The sequence below is a fragment of the Atractosteus spatula genome, chromosome 20, assembly GCF_055471065.1.
Source record: "Atractosteus spatula isolate fAtrSpa1 chromosome 20, fAtrSpa1.hap1, whole genome shotgun sequence".
NCBI classification, from domain to species: Eukaryota; Metazoa; Chordata; class Actinopteri; order Semionotiformes; family Lepisosteidae; genus Atractosteus; species Atractosteus spatula.
This window is the reverse complement of record NC_142725.1, coordinates 16,313,908-16,340,310: the sequence shown is the minus strand read 5'-3', so window position 1 is coordinate 16,340,310 and position 26,403 is coordinate 16,313,908. Positions and strand designations below refer to the sequence as shown.

General features: G+C 44.1%; 2 protein-coding genes across 5 annotated transcripts in view; both read left to right on the top strand.

The window, feature by feature from the left end:
• kif1b (kinesin family member 1B) overlaps window positions 1-8,790 on the top strand; it is a 93,604-nt gene extending 84,814 nt beyond the window's left edge. For all 3 annotated transcript variants that reach the window (XM_088938163.1, XM_088938162.1, XM_088938161.1), the window contains 8 exons: window positions 370-515; window positions 1,258-1,497; window positions 1,767-1,838; window positions 2,443-2,564; window positions 2,960-3,112; window positions 3,525-3,717; window positions 4,113-4,231; window positions 4,569-8,790. In XM_088938163.1, the coding sequence (XP_088794289.1) occupies window positions 370-515; window positions 1,258-1,497; window positions 1,767-1,838; window positions 2,443-2,564; window positions 2,960-3,112; window positions 3,525-3,717; window positions 4,113-4,231; window positions 4,569-4,611 (1,088 nt within the window). In that variant the 3' untranslated portion in view covers window positions 4,612-8,790. The remainder of the gene's footprint in view (window positions 1-369; window positions 516-1,257; window positions 1,498-1,766; window positions 1,839-2,442; window positions 2,565-2,959; window positions 3,113-3,524; window positions 3,718-4,112; window positions 4,232-4,568) is intronic.
• Window positions 8,791-11,204: 2,414 nt separating this feature from the next.
• Window positions 11,205-26,213, top strand: pgd (phosphogluconate dehydrogenase). Of its 2 annotated transcripts, none has more exons than XM_088937935.1 (13): window positions 11,205-11,601; window positions 15,087-15,162; window positions 16,062-16,241; window positions 16,737-16,802; window positions 17,424-17,542; window positions 17,882-17,951; window positions 18,380-18,514; window positions 19,012-19,201; window positions 21,580-21,710; window positions 22,131-22,264; window positions 23,080-23,179; window positions 23,945-24,067; window positions 25,460-26,213. In XM_088937935.1, exons 1-13 carry the CDS (start codon window positions 11,594-11,596, stop codon window positions 25,577-25,579), a joined length of 1,452 nt encoding a protein of 483 aa, XP_088794061.1. In that variant the 5' UTR covers window positions 11,205-11,593; the 3' UTR covers window positions 25,580-26,213. The 2 variants fall into 2 exon arrangements, with proteins under 2 accessions (XP_088794061.1, XP_088794062.1); XM_088937936.1 differs by lacking the exon at window positions 11,205-11,601 and adding an exon at window positions 13,460-13,606.
• Window positions 26,214-26,403: the final 190 nt, after the last annotated feature.

Genomic DNA, 26,403 nt, shown 5'->3' with positions numbered 1-26,403 from the left:
ATCTGCACTTGTTGTGACTGGCTTGAGCAGATGGCAGCAAGCGACAGGGAGGTTTCTAAAGAGTGATCGAGCTGATTGAGCTGACAGTGCTGTGAATCACATGTGCAAGGAAAGGCCCGCTCTGCGAGGTGAGGGCGTGACGAGGGTGTGGCTGGGCGTGGTGAGGACGTGGTGAGGGTGTGGCTGGGTGTGGTGAGGACGTGGTGAGGGTGTGGCTGGGCGTGGCGAGAGCATGGCTGGGGTGTGGTGAGGACGTGGTGAGGGTGTGGCTGGGTGTGGTGAGGACGTGGTGAGGGTGTGGCTGGGCGTGGCGAGACCGTGGCTGGGGCTCTGTGGTGGCGGGCAGTGACGGGATCTGTGCTGTCGCAGGGATGCAGCGGAGGAGGAGGAAGGTCCTGGACACGTCTGTGGCCTACGTCAGGGGAGAGGAGAACCTGGCGGGCTGGAGACCGCGGGGCGACAGCCTCATTCTGGAGCATCAGTGGGAGCTGGAGAAACTGGACCTGCTGCACGAGGTGGGCAGCTGGCCGGGCCCAGGCCACTTCTCACACAGGAGTGGAGTCGAGGCTTAATATGCAAGACTGAATATCAGCCTTTTAAATCTTATCTTGATTGTCCTGTCTGTCATATTAAACTCTCTCCAGGTTAGGTTTCCTGGAATTGAGGGAGTATGGGAGGAACTTTAGTTGAGGGCTGGGCACAGAGAGCTCTTCCACCCAGAGTTACACACCGAGACTGGAATTTATTCTCCGCATTCCACCCATCAAAGAGTTGTAAGGGACCAGAATAGTCGTTAGTTCCACAGATATGGGGGCAGAGTAACAATAATAGGTTTACTGTATGGGGTGTTTGTGACCTGAGATTAGAGAATGCAGTCAATGCTTAACAAAGTGAATAAATTAGGGAAGGGTGAAGGTAAGCAATGACAGGCAGGTCAAGCAGTAAATTCTACATAGTCCAGCTTCAGTTCATTGAATTGACCAGCACCTGGGCCTTATGAGAATACAGCATGGGAACTATGCACACTCTTCGCCATATCTTGCCGTGCTTTTTCACAGTTCCTGTGTGTGGAATGTAAAGCTGTGTATTTTAGTGCCTGTCTAGTTCTGAGTGCTCAGTGGCAGGAAGCGGTGTTCGTGGCCCATGTGGTTTCGGTAGGTGGATTGCGATGTTGTCTGTCTGGATCCCGGTAGCCAGTGCCCCCCAGTGCCTCGTGCCTGTTCCAGTGCCTGGCCTCACCGCAGGCTCTCCCGGCAGGTGGAGAAGACCCGGCACCTGCTCCTGCTGCGCGAGAAGCTGAGCGAGACGGCGCCCAAGTCCCTGAGCGAGCCCGTCTCGCCCAGCGCGAGCAGCGGCTCCCTCAGCACCTCCACCAGCATCTCCTCCCAGATCTCCACCGCCACCTTCGAGAGCGCCATCACGCCCAGCGAGAGCAGCGGCTACGACTCGGCCGACATCGAGAGCCTGGCGGACCGCGAGAAGGAGCTCGCCACCAAGGTAAGCGCCTCGCAGTTCACCCTCCTCTTCTGTTCTCACTCCTGGTGCACCCCCAGGCGCCCCAGAACCCCCAAACATCTGCCTCATTGGAGCAGCTTCAGCGACTACAGAAGGGTGTCGTGCCGCCTGTTATAAAAGGGATTCCACTCGTGTTTCTGTGTAGATGACTCATTTGCCGCGTTGGGTTGTGTAGTTCTTGGACGCACACTGTAGAAATCTGCCTTGTGCTGTAACGTGTAACGTCTGATGACCTCTGCACCCTGTTTCAGTGCCTGCGCCTTCTGACCCACACCTTCAACCGAGAGTACAACCAGGTATGCAACAGCATCAGCGACTGCAAGGTGAGCGAGTCGCCTGGGTTCCCTTTAGCCAGATACTCTGAGTCTCGTTCACTGCTTGATCGGCTCTCTGCTACACCGGGTAGCAGATCTAGAAAAAATGTAATCCGCCATTTAAAAAGTGGTCTGTCCTGAACAATAATGTTTTTCTTAGTTTAACTTAATGTCTTCCTCAAGTAGTCTGCATGAGTTGTTTTGTTCTATCAAATAAATCATTTCCTGGACCTTTCCCAAGTTGTGATTTTCAAGTTCTGCGGGCTTGTTAGTCCATGACTGAAAACAGAAGCATGTGTTTCTTTGGTAACATGCAACACCTGGAGCATATGTTGGGGTATATAGGACCAAAATTCACACGATGGGTAGATGAACTGCACATGGATTTCAAGTATTGGTATTGGAAGCACTGTAATGGCTGAGTTAAGAAAATATGTCATTAAGACAGACACTGTATCTAATAAAGCAGTTTGGGTTTCATCAAACCTTATAAAGCTGAAATGGGTGCTTGGTTTGGAGCAGTGGTATGGTATGGTTCATATATCAGTTTGGAATCTCCAGTGGACAGATCCTAGGCTGAGGGGGTGAAGCTGTTGTCTGCTCTGTGTTTCAGCTGTCCGACATCTCTCCCATCGCTCGGGACCCCTCGGTCTCCAGCCTCAGCAGCGCCACCCTCACCCCCTCCTCCACCTGCCCCTCCCTCGCCGACTCCCGCTGCAGCTCTATGGACCAGAAGTAAGGGCCTCGCCACTGGGTCCAGTTTGTTTTTAAGCACTCCCCCTTTAAATCACGGGACAGAGCCTGGCCTGCTGGTGGAACAAAACTCGGAGAGCATGTCTTGACTTGGGGCCACACAGAATTCACTATCGCTGTTTTTATCAGAGAACATTACTCAGCCCTGCTGTGACTCCTTACTAGATTGAGATTTTAGAACCGGTTAATCCATTATAACATTCAAACCACTGGCCTGCATACTGTGCTCTCTTAACATTCAGGTTATGCTCTTGATTGAAAGCTGAGTGTGACCCTCGATGTTATAGCCCAGATACAGCTGTACTTCTAGCATTCAGGTCTGATTGGTAGCGCAAAGTAGTTCAGGTGTCACAGCCGAGTCTTGTCTGTCTCTCCAGAACCCCAGAAGCTAACTCCCGGGCCTCCAGCCCCTCCTGTCCAGACTACGAGAACTTCCCCATGGTGCCCACCCTGGAGACCCCCTACCTAGCGCGAGCTGGCAAGAACGAGTTCCTCAACCTGGTGCCTGACATCGAGGAGATGAGGCCTGGGTGAGTCTCTGTGAAATATGTTGAAATCTGTTGAATATGGTCCATGACATGACCCAGGCTCAAACCCGTGACCCCTGGGTCACAGAGCCAAGCCTGGGCTGGGACAAGTGTCTTTACAGGGAGAGCCAGTCAGGAGGCCCTGTGCTGTAGCCACAAGCTGGGAGGAAAGCTACTTGAGTCTTTGTGGGAAAACTTGTTTGGGACCAAGAAATTGCCTCCACAAGTTGGAAGACACTTTACAGAAGTACAGAATAAAATTTAGGGGGTAGTTTGTTTTGTAGAGATTTTTTAAAGATGACAAGCTTTTGATAAGGTTATTATAGACTAGTTGTTGTAGAATACCGAGTTCCTCTCAGTTTTACAATACCTGAAACGTGTTACATTTTCTTGAGACTATGGCCCTTCCACACAGCTCTGTGGTATCCAAGAAGGGGTACCTGAACTTCATGGAGCCTCGCTCCAACTCGTGGGTGAAGCACTTCGTGGTGGTGCGCCGGCCATACGTCTTCATCTACAACAGCGACAAGGACCCTGTGGAGAGAGGCGTCCTTAACCTGTCCACCGCCCAGGTCGAGTACAGCGAGGACCAGCAGGCCATGTTAAAGGTGAACAGCCCTTTCAAGAGTCAAATGACACACCATAAAAGTGCACTGTAAGACTGAGCAAACAGAAAGGGTACTATTTTCTGATTTGAGTCATTACTCTGAGGGCTTTAATTGTGAATGCTATTATTTAAAGGTTGATCCTGTGCTGGCTTCATGATCATGTTACTCTGAATAAAACTTTATTGCAGTCTAAAATAATTTTAAGGCTGACTTACAAATTTTTTAGGCTTGAATCTTCAGCAACATTGTTTATTTACTGCATTTTTATTAACCTTTATTATTAATTACAATATCTTTTATACCATAAAAAGACCTGTGCTCTTTCAATCAGATGTTTATTTTTAGAGTGAACACCGGCTCCAGTCATTACCTCTGATCTCACTTTCTTTTTGCAGACACCCAATACATTTGCAGTGTGCACAAAACATCGTGGGATACTCCTACAGGCCATCAATGACAAAGATATGAATGACTGGTTATATGCCTTTAACCCACTGCTAGCAGGAACGATAAGGTACACTTCCCTCTAATGAATAAGTCATTGTAGATCAATGTTATACATGGATGTGTTCACCATGTTCTGTAATTTCTCATTGTCTTGTTGTGATTCTCAGTAAAGCATGGTAGCTGTATTAATGAAAGCCCGAGACAGAATGGATAATGGAATTTCAATCATAATTAGGGAGACATACAGAAACAGAAATTGTGCAGCGGAGGCTGCATTTCTGAGTCTCCTCTTTTTTCTTTTTGGCAAAAAAATTAAAGGGGTTCATAAGGATCAATCTAAAAAAAAAAGATGCTGACAAAAAACGTTGGGTGGAAAAAAACCCTCTTGTGTTTCTTCATTCCAGGTCAAAGCTTGCGAGACGGCGTTCAGGCCAGCTGAAGAATTGAAGGGCCTTTGATCTGGCCAGTGAAGATACCAAGTGTTAACACTTATTAATCTTTGTGATTCTTGACGGTTTTCTCTTGTATGTGGAACATGTGGCTTAACCCTCCTTTGAAGCAATGTTTTAGTTACCGAAACCTTTCCTCCCCTGTCTATCCTTGGCCTTCCTTATCTTCCGTTTTCTTTCTGTCATCCCTAAACCTTCTACTAGTAGCATGTTGTAATACAGTCTAGTTGTGTGTGCACGATTCTTCAGCAGTTTTCTCCTATTCTTGAGTTTTAGTGTCTGTAAGGTTGTCCTTTTCAGTGTTATCTGTCCGTCTCAAACATTCTTGATTCGTGCCTGCATGGTAACCATGGCTGTCCTCAGGGTAGGAGCAGGTCCTTTTCCATAGCAAATTAGAAAGCACCATCAGAACTGATCATGGAAAGAAACTAAAGAAAGAGACCGTTTATTGTGTACTTTCCTTATGCCAGCAGTGCAGGGATCTAATGTACCTCTGTATTCTATACATCAAGTGTATTTTTAACAGATAACCATAGGGGTGGCTTCAATTCTCCTGCTAAAGCCTTCAAGGAAGGAAAATGCCTCTCTGGTTAAAAACTATCCAAAGCGGATAAAGATACAAGGAATCATGACGAGGACTAAGCCGATTCTTGTTGTCAGCTCTGATTTGTTTCCACGCTGGAGGAACAGTATTGTCGGTAGACAGGACAGCACAAGTTGAGGCCAGACTGCAGGAGCTGCTCTCCGCTGGTACAGGACCCAGCTGTGTCCGGTCGCGGGCCAGTGGGACACTGTAACGGTCAGACCAGTTGCAGATCAGCAAGTGAACAGCTACAGCAAACGCATTCAAACATAGAAGTAATTTGACAGCTTGTGTGTTAACCTGGTGCTGGAATTAAAACAGCAGAAAGAGACGAGGGACTAGATTTTCTTAGGCCCCCTCGAGGGTGGCAGGTACGAATTCAACGTGAAAACAAAATGGCTGACAGAAAATAGCTCTCCGCTTTTCTTGCTGGGGTACTGGAGAGAGGGGCTGCTGCATCCTCCACAGGCCACAGAATCTCCATGCTGCATTATTCCACATACCCTGAAGTACCCAGAGTCTCTGTGTTACTCACTGCTGTGCCCATGACTAAGTTCTTGGACCTTCCAGTTACTGGGCAGTAACTCCACACTTCCTGCAAGTGGTAGCAGGGGGATTTGGGAGGGTAGTAGCCATACAGGCTGTGTATACAATGCAAGAATGTCCTTTGTATATGTAAGCTTCAGATTTAATGTTTGTACCAGTGTTTATATAGTAATTCTACAGCACCTGTTTGCGAGAATTTCCTGCTTTGATTGCAAGTTATTTTTCTTTTTCGATATTCCCGAGAGGTTTGGTTTATGGTTCTGCTCTTGTTTGAGGTGGCCAAAGGGACGCTTACATTCAGAGTCTTTTCCTGCCTCTGAAACTGCAGACACACTAGGAGGCTCTCGATACCTGGAGCAATGAAGTCTGATCGGCTAATATCTTGGACCCTACAACCACATCCGTATGACTGGGGCGCCTTTTTTAAGAAACTGGATTTTAGTATTGTTAATTTTATCATGTCCCTTCAGGCTTATGAAATGCCCAGGATATCAGTACCCTGAGTCTCAGGCTTGCTTTTCTTTTGCATTTCTAGTAATATGCAATCAGACATTGAAATCCAGTAACCAGTAATAGTGATGATAAGATTTTGCACCCTTTAAAGTATGTCCTTTGCGATTTAACCTGGCTTACATTATTTTCAGCCTGTTCTTTTTATTTGGCCTCTTTGTTTTTGATGGCCCTCTTAAGAAGCAAACAGGGTTAGAGTTAGGAAATTCACAATGAAGGAACACAAGAGTGCATTTTTTGGGGGGGGTTCTGCAGCTGTGCTAATTACAAAGCATCCACTTGTTTTTTTTGTGTCCCACAATGAAGAGATGATTTCCCCTCTCTTTCGTGTTTTAAGATTTATTGCACATTTTACAATGCCAGTACGACGTGTAGGACAGAAAGGGGGTGATCAGGGCCTGCTGCTGGAGCGTTCAGAGAAAGTCCAGCACAGTCAGTTGATGAAGAATCTGCTTAGTACTTACAGTACAAGCACTGATGTTAGGATCATTTGGTCGGTACCGAGGTAGAATGATAAGGAAGAAGCGTGATGTTCAGATTGTGTACTGCTGGATTCTTCGGAGCATACAAGATCCATCACAGAAAATGAAGGGAAAAATCTAAACTGCTCTGATTCAAATTGTTATTTTTGTATTCTTCTTATTCTTTTCTTATTATTGATGGACACCAGCATGAAAGGCTTTGCTCTCTTTAAATGACAGATGTAAAGTCAACAGATCCCTGGGGCCAAAACTCATTCTGAAGTATGATATTTATTTAATATGGTGTTTATGTAATAGTTGTCTTAGCTCCTTGACTTTCATTACTGATTAACTGTCCTTTAACAGAACATGGCATGCAAGGGCCATTGTATTGAGCCTGGTGCTCCTGTTCTTTAACATTATGGTGCTGGGGGTTTGTGTCACTGAGAGTGCGAACTTAGCAGGGCTCTGGCCAGCCAACTAGCAGTACCTGCTGTTAAGAGTGCGTATCGCCCAGTGGCTACAGACAGATAGGAAGAGCAGGAGCAGTAAAGCCCAGTGCATTTGTGCACTTTCTTTTTGCACTAGTTCCAGCTACAACAAGCGACTGATCCTTGAAGGTGTGTTTCTAACTCGTTCAGACTTGGGATCGAAGCACTGAAGACCATGTTTTCTGTTTTCACTCACAGAAGGTGTGTGAAAGCGATGAAAAAGCTGCTGTGATTCTGGGGCCAGGAAGCCTCTGGAAAAGTGAAGCATAGCGTGTCTTGAAGCATAACACTCATGCCTTGCTGGCTGTTCTAGTGCAAAGACTTCATGCTGGAAATAATTTTAAAAATAGAAGTGCATTTGACCAAAATAAATAATCATCACTTGTATTTTACAGTGGGTTTGCATTCTATGCACTCTTAATAATGTTGGGAATATTCTAATTTCTCTTCCCACAATACCCAGGTTTCTGAACGAGACTCGAGCTGGTTTAAAAGAGCAAAGATTTTCAAACCTTCATTTTTGAGTTGCTGGGTTCCTAACCTATAGAGGAGCAAATGGACTTTAACTGTATTTATTTTCAATTGCAACGTGTATATATTAGTCTGCAGCTTTTTGCACAACATAAAACGATACCAGACGTGTGGTCAAGTTTTGGCATTTTATCAATAATGGTCATTCCACAAACTCTGCTTGTCAATGATACTTGAACAAAATGAAGCAGTCTTGATACATACAGGATGGGTCAGTGGAATTGATAAAGGGAATAGGCTTACGTGTTTTGGGACAGGCACTACAGTATATGCTGCTGTGAGAGAATGTTGAATGTACTGTCAATAAGTAACATGTTGCCCATATGCATTGTTTTTCCATTGTTTAAAAAGGACAGCATTATTGTAGTCCAGGATTACTTTTCCATCTGGAGCTGGTTTATTGTTGTGCTTCCATTTACAAGGAAAAGGTCAACTAGTTTCAAACAACTTGATTTCTTTTAAGAGGTCATTTATTAGAAGAACTTATATGATGTGTTTTGCGATAGCCTAGTTCTATACTATAGGATTATGATGTTGAAAGTGGGCCTATATTAGGTTTTTTAATAGCAGGTAGTAACTTAAAATATTTCAAACTGCACATGGCTCAGGCCTACAAGAAACAGTTCATTTTCACATTTTCAGGGCATTTATACATTAACACTCATCTTAAAGCTTTTCATCCATTAAAGAAAGTAAACAACGTTGTTCTTAAACAACCCAAAAAACACAGTATATTAAACAATTTCCCCTAGAAGAAGACTTTTCTTTGAAACTGAAGGTTGACATTCCCTCTAACACTTTTAAGAAACCATTAACACTGTATATTAATTGTCAGATTTGCTTCATTTTCATACTTATTTTGTAAATATATATGTTGTATGGAGCTTGAACTAAAATGTAAATATATTTCATGTATTTGTACTAATTATAACCCATTTGCTGTATAGCATAGACGTGTAATGCAGATATATCTAATTCTGTGTATGGTAACCTTGCACCATTGAACTGTTTAGTGAACAAGGTAACAAATAAAGGTACAACCAGTGCATTAGCATAATTGTGTGTCCTGTTTCTTGACTGCAGTTTGTATAATCATCTCTTTATGGTTAGTAGTAACAGTGATGGGGACAACAGGGGGTTGGTTAGACTGCAAGCATTGTAAAATTTATCCCAATAATCCCTTGTGTTTTGTGTAGTATTTTTCCTCAAAGACCAAAGCAGGGCGTCATTCAAGGAAAGTTTATTTTCAGAAATTACAGTATAACTCCAGGGGTCTTGCTGCGAGAAGTTACAATCGGAGAAGTCCTATTAATAATGCAGCTGTTAAAACACATTTTGACAAAAGGTTTACATTTCTGCATTTCACACAAATGCACAACAGTTCCATCAACACAATGAACCTACTGGGTAACTCCAGTATATTGATACCCCCCAGTAAATCTGCCTTCTGCAATGCAGGTGTGCTACTGCGAGGGACACAGCTACAATTGGTAAGAATGATAAAAGGATACATCCCTCTTATAACCCCACAAGGATAGCGCCCCAGTCCAAAATAGAACCCTGGGGTGCAGCTCTGAGGCAGAAATGCTACAATTGTGCAGTCCTAAAATTTCCTAAATTAAAAATGGAACTTTGTCATTAGCCTTTCCTTGGGAACTACGCATGTGGTGTTTAATGTTCCGTTTATTCACGTGCAGTTAGCTTCATTTTGCATTTAACCAGCAGTGCTGTATTTGTGTGAAGCATATCATATTCCAACATAAAAAGGGTTGTTACACTATGAAAGATTAAATGCATTTTGGTAGTGTAATGTATCTAATTCAAAGTAACTTCCACTAGAAACAATCACTGTAAAAATTAACAGTGCACAAGTTAGAGTTTAGTAGGATAGCAAAGTTTAAAATTCACCGTAAAACATCAGCTTTTGCACTTAACAAAGGCTTTATATAATACAAACCACAACAGTTGTTTATGGGGGTACATATTGGACATTTTCAAGTATATTAATGCGTATTCCTTTTTCAAAGTGTATTTTGCTTCACAAAGCAAGAAAAACATTAAACAAGGAGCAGATGCTGCATTTTCTCTCTCAAATGAATGCAGAAGACACTTTTACTCCAGCTTCCTCTTCATCTCGTGATTCGGCTGCACTGCAGTTCCACAAAGACGTGCCTCAAGACTTAAAGAGGTTGAATGGGAGACAAGGAAAACAGAAGATGTTTTGTTGTTGTTGTTGTTGTTGACCCTCTGCACACCCCCTGTGGGTTAGAACCTGGTGGCCCTTCCTCGTGCCTCGTGGAGGGCCAGCACGCGCTGCTGCAGGCCAGCGATGAGCATCTGCACGACAGCCTGATCCAGGCCGCGCCACAGCTCGCTCAGCCTCTCCCGCAGCGCGGCCACGGACGGCGGCCGTGGCTTCGTCTGCTGCAGCTGCCGGTCCAGGTGCTCCCAGATGTGTGTGATCGGGTTCATGTCGGGGCTGCGGGGGGGCCAGGGCACGACCTGCAGGCCCCTCTCGCTCTTCCAGTGGGTGGTGGTCTTGGAGGTGTGACAGGGTGCGCAATCCTCCTGCAGCAGATGCGTGCTGAACTGTAGAGCCCCTTGTCGGAAAAGGGGCAGGAGGTGATTCTCCAGCACTGATACGTAACCAGACGAATCCAGGGGTCCCTCTGTGAACACCAGCTCAGTCTTTCCGGTGTCCCAGACCGCTGCCCACACCATGACGCTGAAGCCGTCGTCCTGAGCCGTGGGCTGCACGCAGTCCTCCTGAAACGCCTGGCCGGCTTTCCTCCACGCCCATGTGCGTCCGCTGGAGGCGAACTGCTGGAACTGCGACTGGTCCGTGAAGACCACGGATCTCCAGAAGGCTGCGGGCTTGTCCTTCATTTCCTGCGACCACGCCAGCCGGCGCTTCACGTTGGCCTTGGTGAGCAGGGGCTTCGGGCGAGACAAACTCCCGTTGTAGCCCAGCTTGTGCAAGTAGCGCTGAGCCGTGCGCTGTGACAGATTCACAGTGCTGGCGATGTCTACGAGCTTGGTGCGCGGATTGGCACTCACCACCCGGACCAGAGCCTTTTTGGTTCCTTCTGTAAGCATTGACGGGCGGCCCGGCCGATGGTTAACCGCTCTTTCGTTGGACTGGCGGTACTTGACAATGATGTTGTGCACTGTGCCGTTTGCAAGTCCCAGACTTCTCGCTATCTGCCTCTCGCTGTGGCCGCAGTCTGACTGCCCAACTACCCTGCCGCGTGTGAATGGCGATATGTCGAAAGCACCAGGGGTACGGGGCATGTTTTGCCTCAAACATTCAGGTGCCCCCACTGGCAAAAGCTTTCTATAGCAGAACAACAAGCAGACCAGCTGTTGCTGCTCTTCTTCCGTCCTTGCTGGCGGAGGGAGTTGTGGGAAGGAGTGATTTCCGGACGCAGCCGTATCATTCACAAAATAAAAGTACACTTCTGTTCCCTGTCGATAGGCTGTCTTAACGGGCTTTTAGATTAACATTCGCATTTAAACAAACCTCCGCATTCTTAATTTAACACGCACCTTTTTATGACTAATGCATTTTGTTCGCGGGGCTATCTTGCTGTCTGAAATGAAGGTCTCGGACTATACCGGTCCAGTTTCACTTCTGCACAGTGAAGCTAAACGAAACGAGCACTGATTTCTCAAAGTGATGTAAAATCCCGGAAGCTTTTTGAGCCAACACGGACGCCGTGAAGCTTGGGGCTCATCTTGGAAGTGATGCACAGTACAGTACGTCACACACTGTCTGGACACAAGTCACGGGCGAGGAGGACGAAGTACAGTTTATATCCGACTTGACCACACAGAGGAAAGAGAAAAGCATCTTTAATAATGGCACAGTAAGTTTGCATATTCTAATAATATAGGCAAGTCCCTTTTTGCATTTGTTCTTTTACTTATTTAATCTCATGCTGCGTCCTATGGAGAGAGACAACACGGACGACAAGCTCTTACCAACACGTTACTTGCAATTAGAAGCCACTCTGGTGCAAGTTCCCTTTGTTTTGATGTATCACTACTTTGCAAATGAATTATTATGAGAAAAAGTGTGCAAATTGTTTAACTATCTTCTTGCTTGAGCAGCAAGACATTTTAAATGTACTCTCCAAAATGTCACCCTATCTCCCACAGACGGAACGTTGTGTTTTCTTTCTTCTCTTTTCAGCATGGAATAAACCTATTACTAGTTTCTTTGAAATACATCACATCTGTGTAGATAATTTACATCACCTACCACACTACTGAACAGCATTGTTGGAGACGGAGGGTGTTTACAGTTATGTTTGCATAGTACACAGTATAGTTCTAAAAATATAAACCAGTTATTTTAAAATTTAATAATCCAGCTCTGCGTGTGAGTGAAAGGGTTTCAACATGGGATGACAGCATGACTTTATGATACAATAAGACCAGCCTTTAATACTATTGCCGTGTATAGCCGTTCTCACAATTTGACACGTACTGCCTTGGTTTTACCACGTCTGGAGTAGAAGGCCTGATTTCAAGCAACCATTCCAAAATATTTTTAAGAAGTTTAGAGTAATTATCAAAGATTCAGATCGACTTCCGATGTTAGCTAAAGCTCACTCCCTTCTAACAATTCCTATTAAGCTGAACACATCAGAACACAACACATTAATACAGAAATAGTGTATTTCTGCTTAAGACCCAAAATGACACACTGTATTCCTCATTCATTCATAAATCACACTGTTTGACATTCGTTACACTTCTCCAACTTAATGTTGCCATCCTAACACTATTTTCTTATGACTGTTTTTCATGACAGCTACACCTTTCTCCAGGCAGAACGTAAAGTTTTAAGGAACAACAACCGGACAAAACCTAATCATTGCGTTAACCTAAGGTGGATAAGGAGATAACTAAAATTCGCACAAAACAGAAACCTTAGACTTTAGTTTGTGTGTTTATTTCCACGCTTCTTAAAGGTCAAGGACAATGCACAGATGCATGGTGAGTATTTGCTAGTTTGAGCCATGAGTGCACAGACCAGATTTTCGGAGATGTTACAGACATCTGCGTCCACTTGCGATGAAACGGCTGGTCAGTTTTAACAGCGTATCACTGCAGGAAACCACCCGAAACTCGTAACCAAACCTTCCTCCACGTCAGTGCCGAGTTTATTTAATGTGAAAACTTCTGACCCGAGCTGGACCCTCGATTATCTGGTGATCTGCTGTACGATTAAATGAACGCCGATATAATTGTGATGGAGCATATCGCAACAATGAACAAATAATTGTAAATGTTTTTTCCCCTCTTAAAAACACAGATCAATTTAGCCGTAAGACAAAATTGGTTTTATTGCTGACCTCCACGTTGTGCTGTTTTGTTATGTAAATTGTACTGTAATGTGTTCCAAGTTGAAAGACAATGTCTATTTCTGTATCTATTTCATTATTCTGTCTCCTTTTTTGTATTTCTGGTGTTTAAATAAAAACTTGTTTTAAAAAATAAAGGTTTGCAATTAAGGCTCGCTCAATCGCTTAGTTAGTGCTTCATCGATGTTTCGGCTCGATTTAGTTTCCTTCTTTGGGAGTGGGTGGGCAACACCAGATTGTAGAGTGACGCGTCCGATGAACCAATCGAAATCCGAACTGGCTCTGCTCAGATTTTGCGGACCAATGAAACTCGGCAGGGGGCAGGGTTGGGTGCTGGTGACGTCACCCAGCTAGCAGACAGCTCTGTCACGGTGAATCAGGTGGAAACCCCAGTGGGGATCGGTACTGCACTTATAAACCTGCCTAACGAGGAAATAAGTGTGTCTTTGCAATCTGACAGTCTAGTGTAGAGGGAGAATAAAAAGCACACGGCCATGGCACAGTGAGTACCTCTTGTCCCATGATGTTTACCATTGCTATGAACGTGCAAAGTTAGTCTCGTTTATTTTTAATGAGCTTGGAAATACTGGGCACACGGTACCCTGCGCTAGCGCTGCCTCCTGCAGAGTACTTACGAGGATTAAGGGCTGATTGGAGAGCTAGAAGTTAATTGGAAAAGCTTTTAGAAAAGTGTAGCATTGCGTTTCGAATGGAGAGTCCTAGTAATCCGAGTAATAGTATTACGTCTATAAGCGTCTTAAAGAGTTTTTTTTAAAATATTTTTTAACGGCTGTATTTCGCTTCGCAGCTAATAATGAAAGGCATTGTTATTTTTTCGGTAGCGTTTTTCTGTGATCTGCAGAAAGTGCTAATTCAGTCTTTCATTGGCTGTTCCCTGTGAGTGGGCCCAACTGCTCTGTCGAAACTCTCTCTTTTGGAGAGACAAGCTCTAGAATACCCACAAAATTAATTCAGCGTGCCACAGTTATAGTGCGTTTATTAGTTAAAGCAGTAAGACAAGACTATGATGGTTGTTTCCACTCCACAGTCGTGATTAAAGATTTAGATATTTTTTGGTCTATTAATATGTTTCTTTCTAAATAGTTGTTTACTCCTAAACGACATTTTATCCATCGAAACATTTTCTAAGCGCTTCATAGAGTTAAGGGTCTCTACAGGTGGGGGAGCCGGAGACTTATCACGCCAAGCGTGTATTTCATCACAAAATGTTTTACAACGCTCTCTGCCTCGCAGTTCCTTATTCCCAGTAGACTGATAGACATTGATTCCCCTTTTTACAAAGTTTTGTAAGTATGTGTACATCAGTTTACCACTTTTCTTTACAAATCACAGTTACACAACTCTCAAAAGAATAATCAATGTCCCTCATTCTATTTCGGTATGCGAAGTGAACTTTTTCTTTTCGCATAGAGCTGATTAAAAAGAGAGAAATGTTGTGTGTGTGTTTTCATGCTTTTCTTACATATATGTGTGGGTTTATTGTAAGTGGTTTCTTTCATCAAGTCCAAGTACTAGAGTACAGCTGTAAAAAAGCTGGGTACCCAGTTCTTAGCTACAGTTTAGCTGAAGTTGTTTTTGTTTTGTTACATGCTCTCTCACTAGGAAGAAAATGCAATTATAGTCTATATATGGTAGCTGTATACTTTCTTGGAATGCGCTCTTATAGGAAGGGAAAGTAAAAAAAGAGCCTCCTTTACAACTATTGCAGAGCTTCCTGTAAACGTTTTAGATGTTGCAAAACTCTTAAATCAACATAACTGATGGGCACAGAAAGTAGCCCAGACCTCCAGTACTAACCTGGTATCGAGTGCAGAATTAGCATTGCAAGGCTTGTTATATACAGTATGCTTATACATGCCAATGTGTGACTTGCTTATCGTATGGGCTTAAGCCCTTCCTGTGTATTTTGTAATTGCTTTGCAACCAGTGCCCACGTGCAGTATCTTGCTGTGTTCCCGCAGAGCGGACATTGCCCTGATTGGTTTGGCTGTGATGGGCCAGAACCTGATCTTGAACATGAACGACCATGGTTTTGTGGTAAGTCTAGAGGGAAACAGAACGGTGCCGTCCTGGTGTAGAATCCACCTGCCCCTCTGTTAAAATGTGTTCAAATGGACTAGTTTCTTTGAAATACCTGTGAGAGGTATGGTGGAGATATCTTCCACCTCAGATCTTGTTTTTTTTTTAAAATATGATAGGGTGATAATAGTCGACACTGGGATATACAGTATATAGAGAAAGACCTTTTAATGCCCCTTGTAGGTACAGAGAGGGCTATGCCCAGACCTGATAACTTAAAAATAAAGGCAAGAGTGCAGGGCAGTCTCTTGAGCTGCCAGTCAGTTCTGGCGCGAACGCATACACTTCACAGTGTTACCTTCAGTCTCACTTCACTGTCCTGGGGAGCTCACACTTCTCCCCGCGTCCCCCTGAAAGAAATAGCCCTGTCCCCGGTGTGTCTCCCAGCCGAACATCCGGAGAGGAAGCTGCCACCCCTACAATATTTTATTTTTATTCCACTGGTGAATCGGGAGGATCCTGATCTAGATGTTGATGACTGTTTCCTTTAAGTTGTTAATTTTTTTCACTGACTGGAAAGAGAGCTTTTAAACTGCACACATGGGCACTGCTTTGTCATCTCCTTTTAATTGATAGCAAGTTCTCCTTTGATTAAATGACCCTGCATGAGCTGGGTGTGTTTAGACTCCGTCCAGTTCTTTGCAAAGGAGTGAAATCCTAACTCTCAGACTCATAGGTCATAATAGAAAATACCGTCCGCTTCTGAAGTGCACACAGAGTCAGTGCTTCACGTCGTACTGATACAAAGTCCCGAACATCTGCAGTCGAGATTTTTTTATTTGTTCCTTCACGTAGTTATGTGGTTTGGACTTCCAGGTTTTCTGTATGTTGATGCGCTGATGTCTTGCACTCTGCAGGTGTGCGCCTTCAACAGAACAGTGTCCAAGGTCCAGGACTTCTTGCAGAACGAAGCCAAAGGGACGAAGGTGGTTGGCGCGCAGTCCCTGGAGGACATGGTTTCCAAGCTGAAGAAGCCGCGGCGCATCATCCTGCTGGTGAAGGCTGGCCAGGCCGTGGACGACTTCATCGACAAGCTGGTGAGTGAGCTGCTGGACGTCCCGGTGCACGTTCGGCGCTCAGGGTGACCCTGGGGCTTGTCCCGGCGCTCGGGGTGGCCGTGTGACTGCGGTGCATTCACCAGTATCACAGCGCCTTCTTGCTTATTGTTTCTCTTCGTACACCAGGGAGCTGTGAGTGTGCACAGTGGAAAGCAATGCTGACTCATGTGTGTGGTGTTCCATGGAGCAGTTGTTTGCCACAGGAGAGGAAGCCCTTTGCATGCTCTGTGCCAGCTATTCGGTATCTGGGTCTGTAAAATGGCTTTAACTGTCCTTGACAGTAGGCAGCATTGATCCCAAATCTTAAAATATTGTAGTTCCATTTCACGCTGCTACAGTGGCATATATTTGTTTACTTTGAGTGTCTTTGTGTGATGGGGAAACGGGGATGTGATTGGAATTAGTTCAAAAACATTTTCCCAATGGTTGCTTTTTTTTAAGTATGTCACTTCTTTTTTTTTTTGCATTAACCAGGTTCCACTGCTTGAACCAGGGGACATCATCATCGACGGAGGAAACTCAGAGTACAGAGACACAACAGTAAGTACCTGATCCTGGAGGCAAGATTTTTTTTAGTGAAATTGGTAGCTCAAAGGGTTTACTGCATGTTTTTTCCTTGACTCTGTGATATACAAGACATATCATCATCCCTCATTATGTTGGTGGCACAGTGACGTGGAAACTAGCATCATTGTCTTGCATCCCCAGGGTCCTGAGAGGTGTTGAAAACCCCACAGTTGAAGTGGGGTGTATATGCGTCTTGGGACTGAGTGCAGGAAAGTTACCCAAAAGCCTAAACAACCAAGGAGACCCAGTAAGGGCATCAGCAGTGATTTAGAGTGCTTTAGAGATCAGTTGAAACATAAACCAGCAGACACTGGTGTACAGTAGATGATTCAACGCCACGCTTTGAAAAGCAGGGAAACTTGCATGAACTTAACTGACTGTGTGGTTGTAAGAGAAATAAGAAGCTGTAATAATGGAAGTGATTTTTTTTCTCCACGTCCGCTTGAACTGGAACCACCTGTAGGGTCCCCTAAGCTTCAGTGTACTTTGAGATGCCTGTGTGAAGAGAAACGCAGGTTGATTTTCTGAGCTGGCCTTGCAGCTGGTAGCCCGGGGAATGCCGGAGACTACGGCCCCATGTGCTTTGTCTTGCAGCGTCGCTGCAGGAGCCTGAAGGAGAAGAAGCTGCTCTTCGTGGGCAGCGGCGTGAGCGGGGGGGAGGATGGGGCGCGCTACGGGCCCTCGCTGATGCCCGGGGGCCACAAGGAGGCCTGGTGAGTCTGGGTGATGCGTCTGCAGCGAGCTCCGTTGGCGCTTGGCAAGCACGGATGCAGAAATAAATGATTCTTCAATCCTGCAAATGGCCTTCAGAATTTCGCCATTGGGTCTTGCTTGGACTTGCAAAATTAACCACAACACGTTTTTTTTAATAGATGCTTGACAGTTTTTTGTTTCGAATGTGAGTTAATTATTCTGACGTCCATGTTGAATTGATGGATGGCTCTAAAGCAAATTCAGTCCAGTTTCTCACAAACTTTTATAATCTGTAATCTTAAAATAAAAAAACGTAGAGATTGCAGATTGCAGTTTCTTACAGATATTTACTTCCTCAGGCCACATATAAAGGACATTTTCCAGAGCATAGCTGCTAAGGTTGGGACAGGAGAACCTTGTTGTGACTGGGTAAGCTGAAAAAATATGCAATATGAAATAAGAAAATATGAACAAAGAGTGTGGGATTTTTTAAAGTGTGCAGTAACCACTGGAATGCTGTCCACATAGAGCATTACAATAATTAATTGAATGACATTTGTATTTAGCTCACATATTTTGTATATCCTGGAGTGCTATAGCAATACATAACTGTATCATGTACTGTGCTGTGGTGCATTTGATTTTTAACTTCTTATGCGATAGTCTTCTCTTTCCTGTTCTGTTTTGTCTTTGCACGGTTATTCTCATTCTATAATATATAGTACAAGTTAAAGTGTACCAATTGGCTAGTTATTGATCACACTGAAGGAAATGGCAGTGTGGCTGGTGAGGTGGGTGTCGTCCTCTGCACTGCACTGCTGTGCCTGAGGGTCTCTGTGGTGGCTGCTGTCCTGCAGGTGGGCGATGAGGGTGCAGGTCACTTTGTGAAGATGGTGCACAATGGGATTGAGTATGGAGACATGCAGCTCATCTGCGAGGCCTACCACCTGATGAAGGATGTCCTGAAGATGGACCATGATGACATGGCCAAGGTTAGCCTCGCACAGCCCTCTTGCCCGCTCAGTGCGCTGGTAACACTTGAGACAACGCAGCGCTCGTGTCCGAATTCGCTAGCATATTGTTCCGGGAAGAGTACTTGATTAGTAAGAGAGCCAGGCTCTCTTAAACTTGTGGGTGAGACAGATAAACGTGCAGTTGCTGTAGTTGTAATGTATTTATTCTTTTATTGCTTTCGTTAACTGGACAGGTCAATTGAGAATCCATTCTGCAGCAGTGGCCTGGACAGCACAGATTTGTGCAGCCGGGCATGTGCAGAGGAATTTGAGTGCAGCAACGTGGTGAAGAGTACAGCTGTTGTGCCCCTCCCCTGCTAGATGAACATTGGAGCTTAACTTTATTTTAAGCGTCTGGAAGATTTTTAAAGATAAAGATTTATTTACAGGCGACATGCACATTTCTGGGGTTTATCAGTGTGTGGGGGCATCCAGTTTGGGGACAGAGTGATTTCTTGCTTTTCTCCTTTGTCAAGGTGTTTGAAGAGTGGAACAAGACGGAACTGGACTCGTTCCTGATTGAAATCACAGCTAACATCCTGAAGTTCAGGGACTCCGACGGGAAGCACTTGCTACCCAAAATAAGGGACACAGCCGGTCAGAAAGGCACTGGGAAGTGGACCGCTATCTCCGCCCTGGAGTACGGCACGCCGGTCACTCTAATAGGTATGCATCCATCACAGATCCCTGGCCCCCTGTTTGTTATGAAAGGGGACACTTAATCACGGGAAAGGATTTAATTCAGCAGTCTGAAACTAAGGCCTAATCTAAACACTCTTAATCATTTCTGGGAGCAAATGCCTTGGGGGACAGCAATGAAAATGTTTTTTTGAACAGAAATATTTTGCTCCTTTTTGAATGGATTGTTTCTAGCTTTGGTTGGTAGAGCAGTTAGGAAAGAAGGTACAAATGACCCTCATCACATGCAAGCATTAATAAAGATTTTGCCTCAGTCACACCATGCCCTGAGATTACATTACCAGGCATAATCCTTCCCTGTTCTTTGGCCTTCCCTGTGGCCTTGCTGTTCAGAGCCAGCGGACATTGGTCAGTCCAGGACACGGCTGTCTCTGGGATGCCAGCAGACCACGGATCACAAAGTGAGCACACATAGGCTTCAGGCCAAATCCTTTGCAACGAGTCCTCTTTTGCCTGTTTACACTGCTGTTTGCAGCACTTTTCTGTGAGGAAGGGCTGTTAAAGTAGCTGTGTATGTCTCACGCTGCATTCGTGAGGGCTGGTAATACATGACGGTTTACCAGTTTTACTCTGTTTTGATATTTTCCTTTGCTTACTGTGAGACCAGAATGTACAGAAAACTGAAACACTCTGCATTCGTCAAGGAAGAGGAATGCTAAGCCCCCACACACAGATAGAAGAGCTGCCAGATTGTTGTAAACTTTTGTCACGGCCCTGTTTCACAGTTCAGCACATGATTAACTAGACTATACATTAACAACATGAGCTTTATTTGATCACATCACTGATTACAGTCACTGTGGTTTTGGAAACTTCTCTTTGTGTCGGATTGCTTTAAATTGTGGGAGTAATACTATTTTCTATACGTAGATAGAATTAAAAAATGAATTTCTTGATGTAGTAGTTAATTGAGCAATAGCTACAAAAAAGGTTTGCTTTCCTTTGTAGCTATTTCCTGTAGGATCATTTGGAATGAGTATACTCTTAAGGAGGAAAATAATTGATGTGCTAAATGTTGCCATGTGTGTGACTAGTGTGGATGATATGATTTAATGTGGAAGATTCCCCCAGTTCTTGATTTTCTGTATGGCCTATATTCAGATTTTATCCTCCTTTAACCAGGAATGTGGGAGATTTTGCAATAATAAAAACACAAAAGAAACCTTTGTTCCTGTAAGTTGAAAGATACTGTCGTTAGCAGGAAATATTTTTCCCCTGGACTTGCCTTTAAGGAAGAGTCAGAGTGAAACAGTATTGTTCTGTGTGGCGGTGGGGGTGGTGTTAGTTTCTTACTCATTCTGACTGGCGATTGTTGCATCGCTTTGCGGAGCCACATCTGCCATGTCATGCTTACTTAGTGTTTCTTTCCGTTTTCCTCCAGTTACTTCCCTCTCTGCTCCTCTGGAGTGAATTAACCAAGCCTTTGTTTGAGCAAGGCCAGGTTGAAAAGAAACACCAGACTGACTTACTGTATAACCGTGGGCAAGCCCTTTTTTAGATCGGCACTGATCTAAAGTAGGATTTGTGCTGTTAGTTTTGGTTTGCAAAAGTAGACACCGCTCTTGGGAATCAAGCCAAGATATGCAACGCGCACAGATCAGCATTTTTTATCTTGAAGACAAATGAAGTGCTGTGAATGGATACATTGCAACTGTTTTTAAAGTTATTTGGGCTTGATAAGCAAGGAGGTTATTTCCACAGTGCAGTCTTCACATTGATGCAGCTCCTGATTCAAACAGATATGTAAGCCACACTTGATGTGTTGTAGTGATCCTAGAATCTTGCTAGCCTCCCTGATGTTTGATTTCTGTTCAATTCAAAATACTTTATTAGTCACCTGGGGGCCAATTTAAGGAGCAAGCAGTGCAATAGACAACACATAACAATAAAAAACAACCTTGCTAAGTAAAAAAGGTATATACATTAATAAAAACGGCCATAGAAGTGATTCAAAGTAATAGTGTGTCGTGTTTGAAAAGGTATTAAAGTACATGCAGGTTTGTAGAGGGTGCTCTGTCCAATAGACATCGTATCGATACATAGTCATTGTTTGCAAGCCTGTTGGCTTCTGGAATGAAGCTAAATTTCCTTTCATTTGGCTTTCCCCTTGGGCAGTGAAAACGTCTTCCTGAAGGCAAAAGTTCAAAAGACCGATAGAGCACATGAGATGGGAAAACTCTGTTCTCAGGATCTGCTGGGCACAAAGCTGTGTATAAATGATGACAAATATAGTTCAGTGTCTGTAAGCGGAGTTTGTCTGCACACCAGAGCAGTAGGAGACAGACAGCTCCCCCATGCTCTCGCTGGCTGCTCATGTGTCTCCTGGCCATCTTGCTGTCTGACAGGTGAGGCTGTCTTCGCCAGATGTCTCTCCTCCCTGAAAGATGAACGGGTGCAGGCCAGCAAAACTCTCACGGGACCCCAGGGGGCCAAATTTGAGGGGAACAAGACTGAATTCCTCGAAGATATCAGGAAGGTGGGTCTTTGCCTTTGATCTTTCCGGTGAAGGCTGAGGTCCACCACAGAGAAACGAGGAGAACGCGTTTGCGTGTTTTGTGTTGTGGATTTTCAGACAGGATTTCAGGTGATCTCTGAAGACTGTTTGGGGGTCCCTGGAAGCAGAGGGATTCACCCCAAGTCCTGTACCACAGTATAGAGTCAATAATTGAACAAACTGCATGTGTTCCAACAGCACTTAAAGTAGATCCCTTGGCCTGCAACTGGGGTTTTCATATTGTGCGATTAATTGCAGCGTTATGTACGGTATTATTCCAATGACCTTACTGATCAGGATTTCTTGAAAAGGGGGTCTCCCAGGCAGATCGAGGAGCCTCCTTGGTTCATGTCTCCACAGTCACTGGAAGTCTGTCTGTTTTTATTTCTGTGTCTGAACTAGGCTCTTTACGCCTCCAAGATCATCTCCTATGCCCAGGGCTTCATGCTTCTGCGGCAGGCAGCCAAGGAGTTTGGCTGGACTCTGAACTACGGCGCCATTGCCCTGATGTGGAGGGGCGGCTGTATAATCCGCAGGTACGAGACTCTTTGTGCGCCCATCCTCGTGCGTTTGCCTTTTAGGCATTATACGTGTGCTCTAGGTCTCCGTTAGCGCTAGGAAAAGCCTAGATTTATTGTTAAGGTTCTTTCCCTCCTTTCCTGTGACAGCTGCAGATCGGGAAGATCTGTTTTTCTTGCAGCCGTTATAGCATGTGCAGCACAGTTATTGTAATCGAGTGCTGTTGGCATCTGTTGTGCAATTATAAGAAGCATTATTGCAGATTAAGTTAACATTGTTAAAAACTAGAAGCTTCTGGGGTGAAGGCGCAGACTAATGATCGGTCCTGTCTGAGCTGTTAAAGCCTCCTCTTGTGGAGAATACCTGTCATTGCATGTTTGCACTGTTAATGTGCAAAAGCAGGAAAAGGTCTCCTGTTTAATACGTCTGTCTTTGATAGTTTTACAAAAAATTTTCTGCTCTTCATTTTGGTAGCTTTGTTTTAAATGGAGATGACTTGAGTATGACCTTTGCAAGATTTTGCAATTCATACTGTAAGTAGAGAAATCTCAGTTGTGAAACTGAGAGGAGGATTACATTAGCTCGCCAGGCAAAGTGAATGAATGACTAGTGCCTTCTTTGAGCAGATGTTGCTAAATAAGGAGCTGGTCTTGCCTTTGGAAAAGACAGCTGCGTGAATGTTAACACACTGCTTAGCTTCGTGCCTCTATGGCAGAATGCTTTATGCATCGAATGGGAGATACACTAGGAGTTATTAAAAATAAGCAAGGGCCCTTGTTGTCTTCCAGTTCTTTTTTAACTCAGAATTGTGCTCTTTCTCACCCCTTGGCAGTGTTTTCTTGGGGAAGATTAAGGAAGCATTTGACCGGGACTCAAACCTACAAAGCCTGCTGCTGGACAGCTTCTTCAGCAGCGCTATGCAGGACAGTCAGGTATGATAACAGCCAAGCCTGAGAGGAGAAGCTTAATAGCAGACCAGTATATATATATTCACTACTCTTTTCTTTCAAAAAGTTGTTAAAACATTAAAGATCATCTCTCATTGTTGAAAAGGGAGCTAAATTTCACTGTGGAGCTAAAGCAGAAATATTCATTTTCATGTGTTTTAATAAAATGTGCCTTTCGGTTTGCATTGCGATCAATCAACTGAAAGGCTGCCACATGGCTTTTGCACCATGTAAGTGAATAATGAAATGTTTGGAGGGACTGTTCCCACTCGCCTGTGGTATTTGAGAGCTTCTAAGAGTTCGGAGCGTTTAGATATGCTTGTTAAACATTAAGAAAGTTTATTTAAGTCTTCTGAAAAGACATCTTTTGATTTACATTTTACAACATTTAGTCATACAGATGATAAATTTATTCTTAATTTTTTTTAGCATTTCTTGGATACACCTCGTTTAGTATTGATGTAGTTATTGTTAGTAGTGATAATATTTAGAACAATATTTATGAGGCATCGTTTTCTGAGAAGAAAAGGAATACAGCAAAAAATAATTTTAAAAAATATTACACTTAAAATTTGTTAAAATAAATTAGTATACATTGTTACTTAAATATTTAAATGAAATCCAGCACAGACAACAAAAACTAAACTGATTTTCCAGAGAGCTGTTCTGGTGCAGTGCCATGCCCTTGGCCACATCTGCACGGCACAGTTCTGAGAGTTTTGTGACAATCCTGTCGCCTGTTTCTCCCAGGTGTCCTGGCGGCGTGTGGTCAGCACTGGGGTCCAGCTGGGCATCCCGATGCCCTGCTTCAGCACGGCACTGTCGTTCTACGATGGCTACCGGCACAATATGCTTCCTGCCAACCTGCTCCAGGTGAGTCTCACTGCGCCAGCCTCCCGGGCCTGTGGCTGTGCCCTTCCCTCTTTCAGGACAAGGTCGACTTGAAGGAAAGTATGCGTCAGCATTTTTGCATGTAATATATTTTGCTCCCAGTGCATTCCTTAGAAGACCTTCAGTAATTAATGGCATTTAAGTAGTTCTTTTCTAAGGTCCTAGAGCTCTTTACACATTGGAGCAGACCCACTTCATACACCCCCCAGAGGATGGCACCTTCTACATACAGCACAGTGGCCCTGTTTATAATGTTGGTTTGGGTGTTCGGTTCTTGTGTAAACAGTGCCACCTACTGCTCCATGAGCAATACTTGCAACAGCAACCGGATTTACTCTGACAATCTCCCACCTCATTCCTGAGCTGACCCAGTCTTGCTTAGACAAGGCAGTATGAAGAGGTCAGACCATAAGGTGGTAAATGGTGCTGTCACATGATGGTTCTTGTTTTTTTCACATATTACACACAAGAGACATGCTCTGTTTTCTCCTCGCAACTGATGAATTAGGCAGGGCATATCTCCTGGCACACTGGCTGTATCATCCCCTCTGGAACCTGTTACAGCATCAGTTGAAGGTAGCAGTGTGCTAAGCTGATGGTATTGATAACATCTCTTCTGTTTCTTACTTTGGTCACAACACAGTGTTCTAGCCTTTTACTAGTGCTTGCAGTTTCACCATTGCAGTAGGCACTTGTTCGAGCTGCTTTGCACTTAAGGAAATGTTGCTGTTATCATTAGTCTTATCAAAGGCATGCTACATTTCATTTTTGAAACGCGTACATTCCAATTGAGATGGTGTTAATTTCTGTGGGACTATGTTATTAATGGGGTTGCACTTTACTGCAGTGTTAATGCATTTTAAATTTGCACTCAAGGGTAGTGCCCTTTTTTCACATTGTTTTCTACGAGTTGAGTTGAAAGGGTTTTGTGCTACCTGGGCTACAGCTTGCAGACTTCTTCACAGTTTGAAATTTGACACTTGCACAGCTCTGTGTTTTGGTGTTTATTTCACAGGGACACCGTTACCTTTCTTAGTTTCACAATAGAATAGATACACTGTAGCAGACCAGTAGTACGGAGTGGTACTGGGTGTGCAGTTCGAGATGCAGACTTGGCTTTTACCCCCTTGGCTCTGGGGTACGAGAAGGTGGCTTGTCCCGAAGTACAAGGACATCAAAGACCCTCCCCCATTTGGTGCAGTGAGTCAAGAAGCTGATAGGAAGGTGAAGTCGTGAAGCCTGAGTTAAGGGTGTTTGTTACACCTGTTTGAACTTCCTCAAACGGAGGACATGGAGAGTGATAGTTCCGTAGTCCTGCAGACCCTCAGTTAGAACTCCAGTGTAATATGTGTTGGTTGTTTTTGTTTTTCCCAGGCTCAGAGAGACTACTTCGGTGCTCACACCTATGAGCTCCTGTCCAAGCCTGGGGAGTTCATCCACACAAACTGGACTGGACACGGGGGCAACGTTTCCTCTTCTTCCTACAACGCCTAAGGATGCCCACAGGCGCACTGATGCCCACAGCGACACTGAGAGACACGTGCAGAGACAGGTTGACGAACACAGAGACACAAAGAGGCACAGTGAGACACAACAGAGACACAGAGACACATTTACACAAACGGAGACGGACATACAGAGACCCATAGACACAGACTCACCAAACACCTACAAAATAGGCAGCTGAGAGCACTGAGAGGATTGGACGGAAACAGACCAACACATTCCTTTTGTAAAAAAAATAATTTATAAAGAAATGTTTGTCTAAGATGGTAAGATTAGAAGTTTCGTAAAGGCATGGTAAGAGCATATACTGTATTATTTATCCAGGAGAAAGGAAAATCATAGTACTTGTAAAATGTATTTCTCCTCACATGGTTGATCGTTTAGGTAGGTCTGGTAACGACGGTTACATAGGGGAGGAGGTTGCTTTGCTTTTTTGAATCATGTTTTAGCATCTTTCACAGTATAAATAATGGAGTACATTTAGGTAACTAGTAAATTTGCATTGGATTAGGCTAAATAAAGACTGAAATCTTGTTAGAATTCAAGGTCCAACAGCAGATCTCTAAAAGGAAAGAAAGGTTTGTATTCATTGCTAGTTGTTCATTAAATCTTTTTTTCTCCACTTGTTTTTGGTGTTGGCTTTTCTGATTTTGTCTTCATTACTGAATTATGAAAGGTAACTAATTTTATTCATTTGGCTGATCATAATTTATTGACTCAAGGGTCTTGGCCAGCAGTTTCTCAAATTTGCTGTCCATCTTGTAAAGCATAATTATATGTTTACACTTGATATGTTACTGTATTTATTTAAA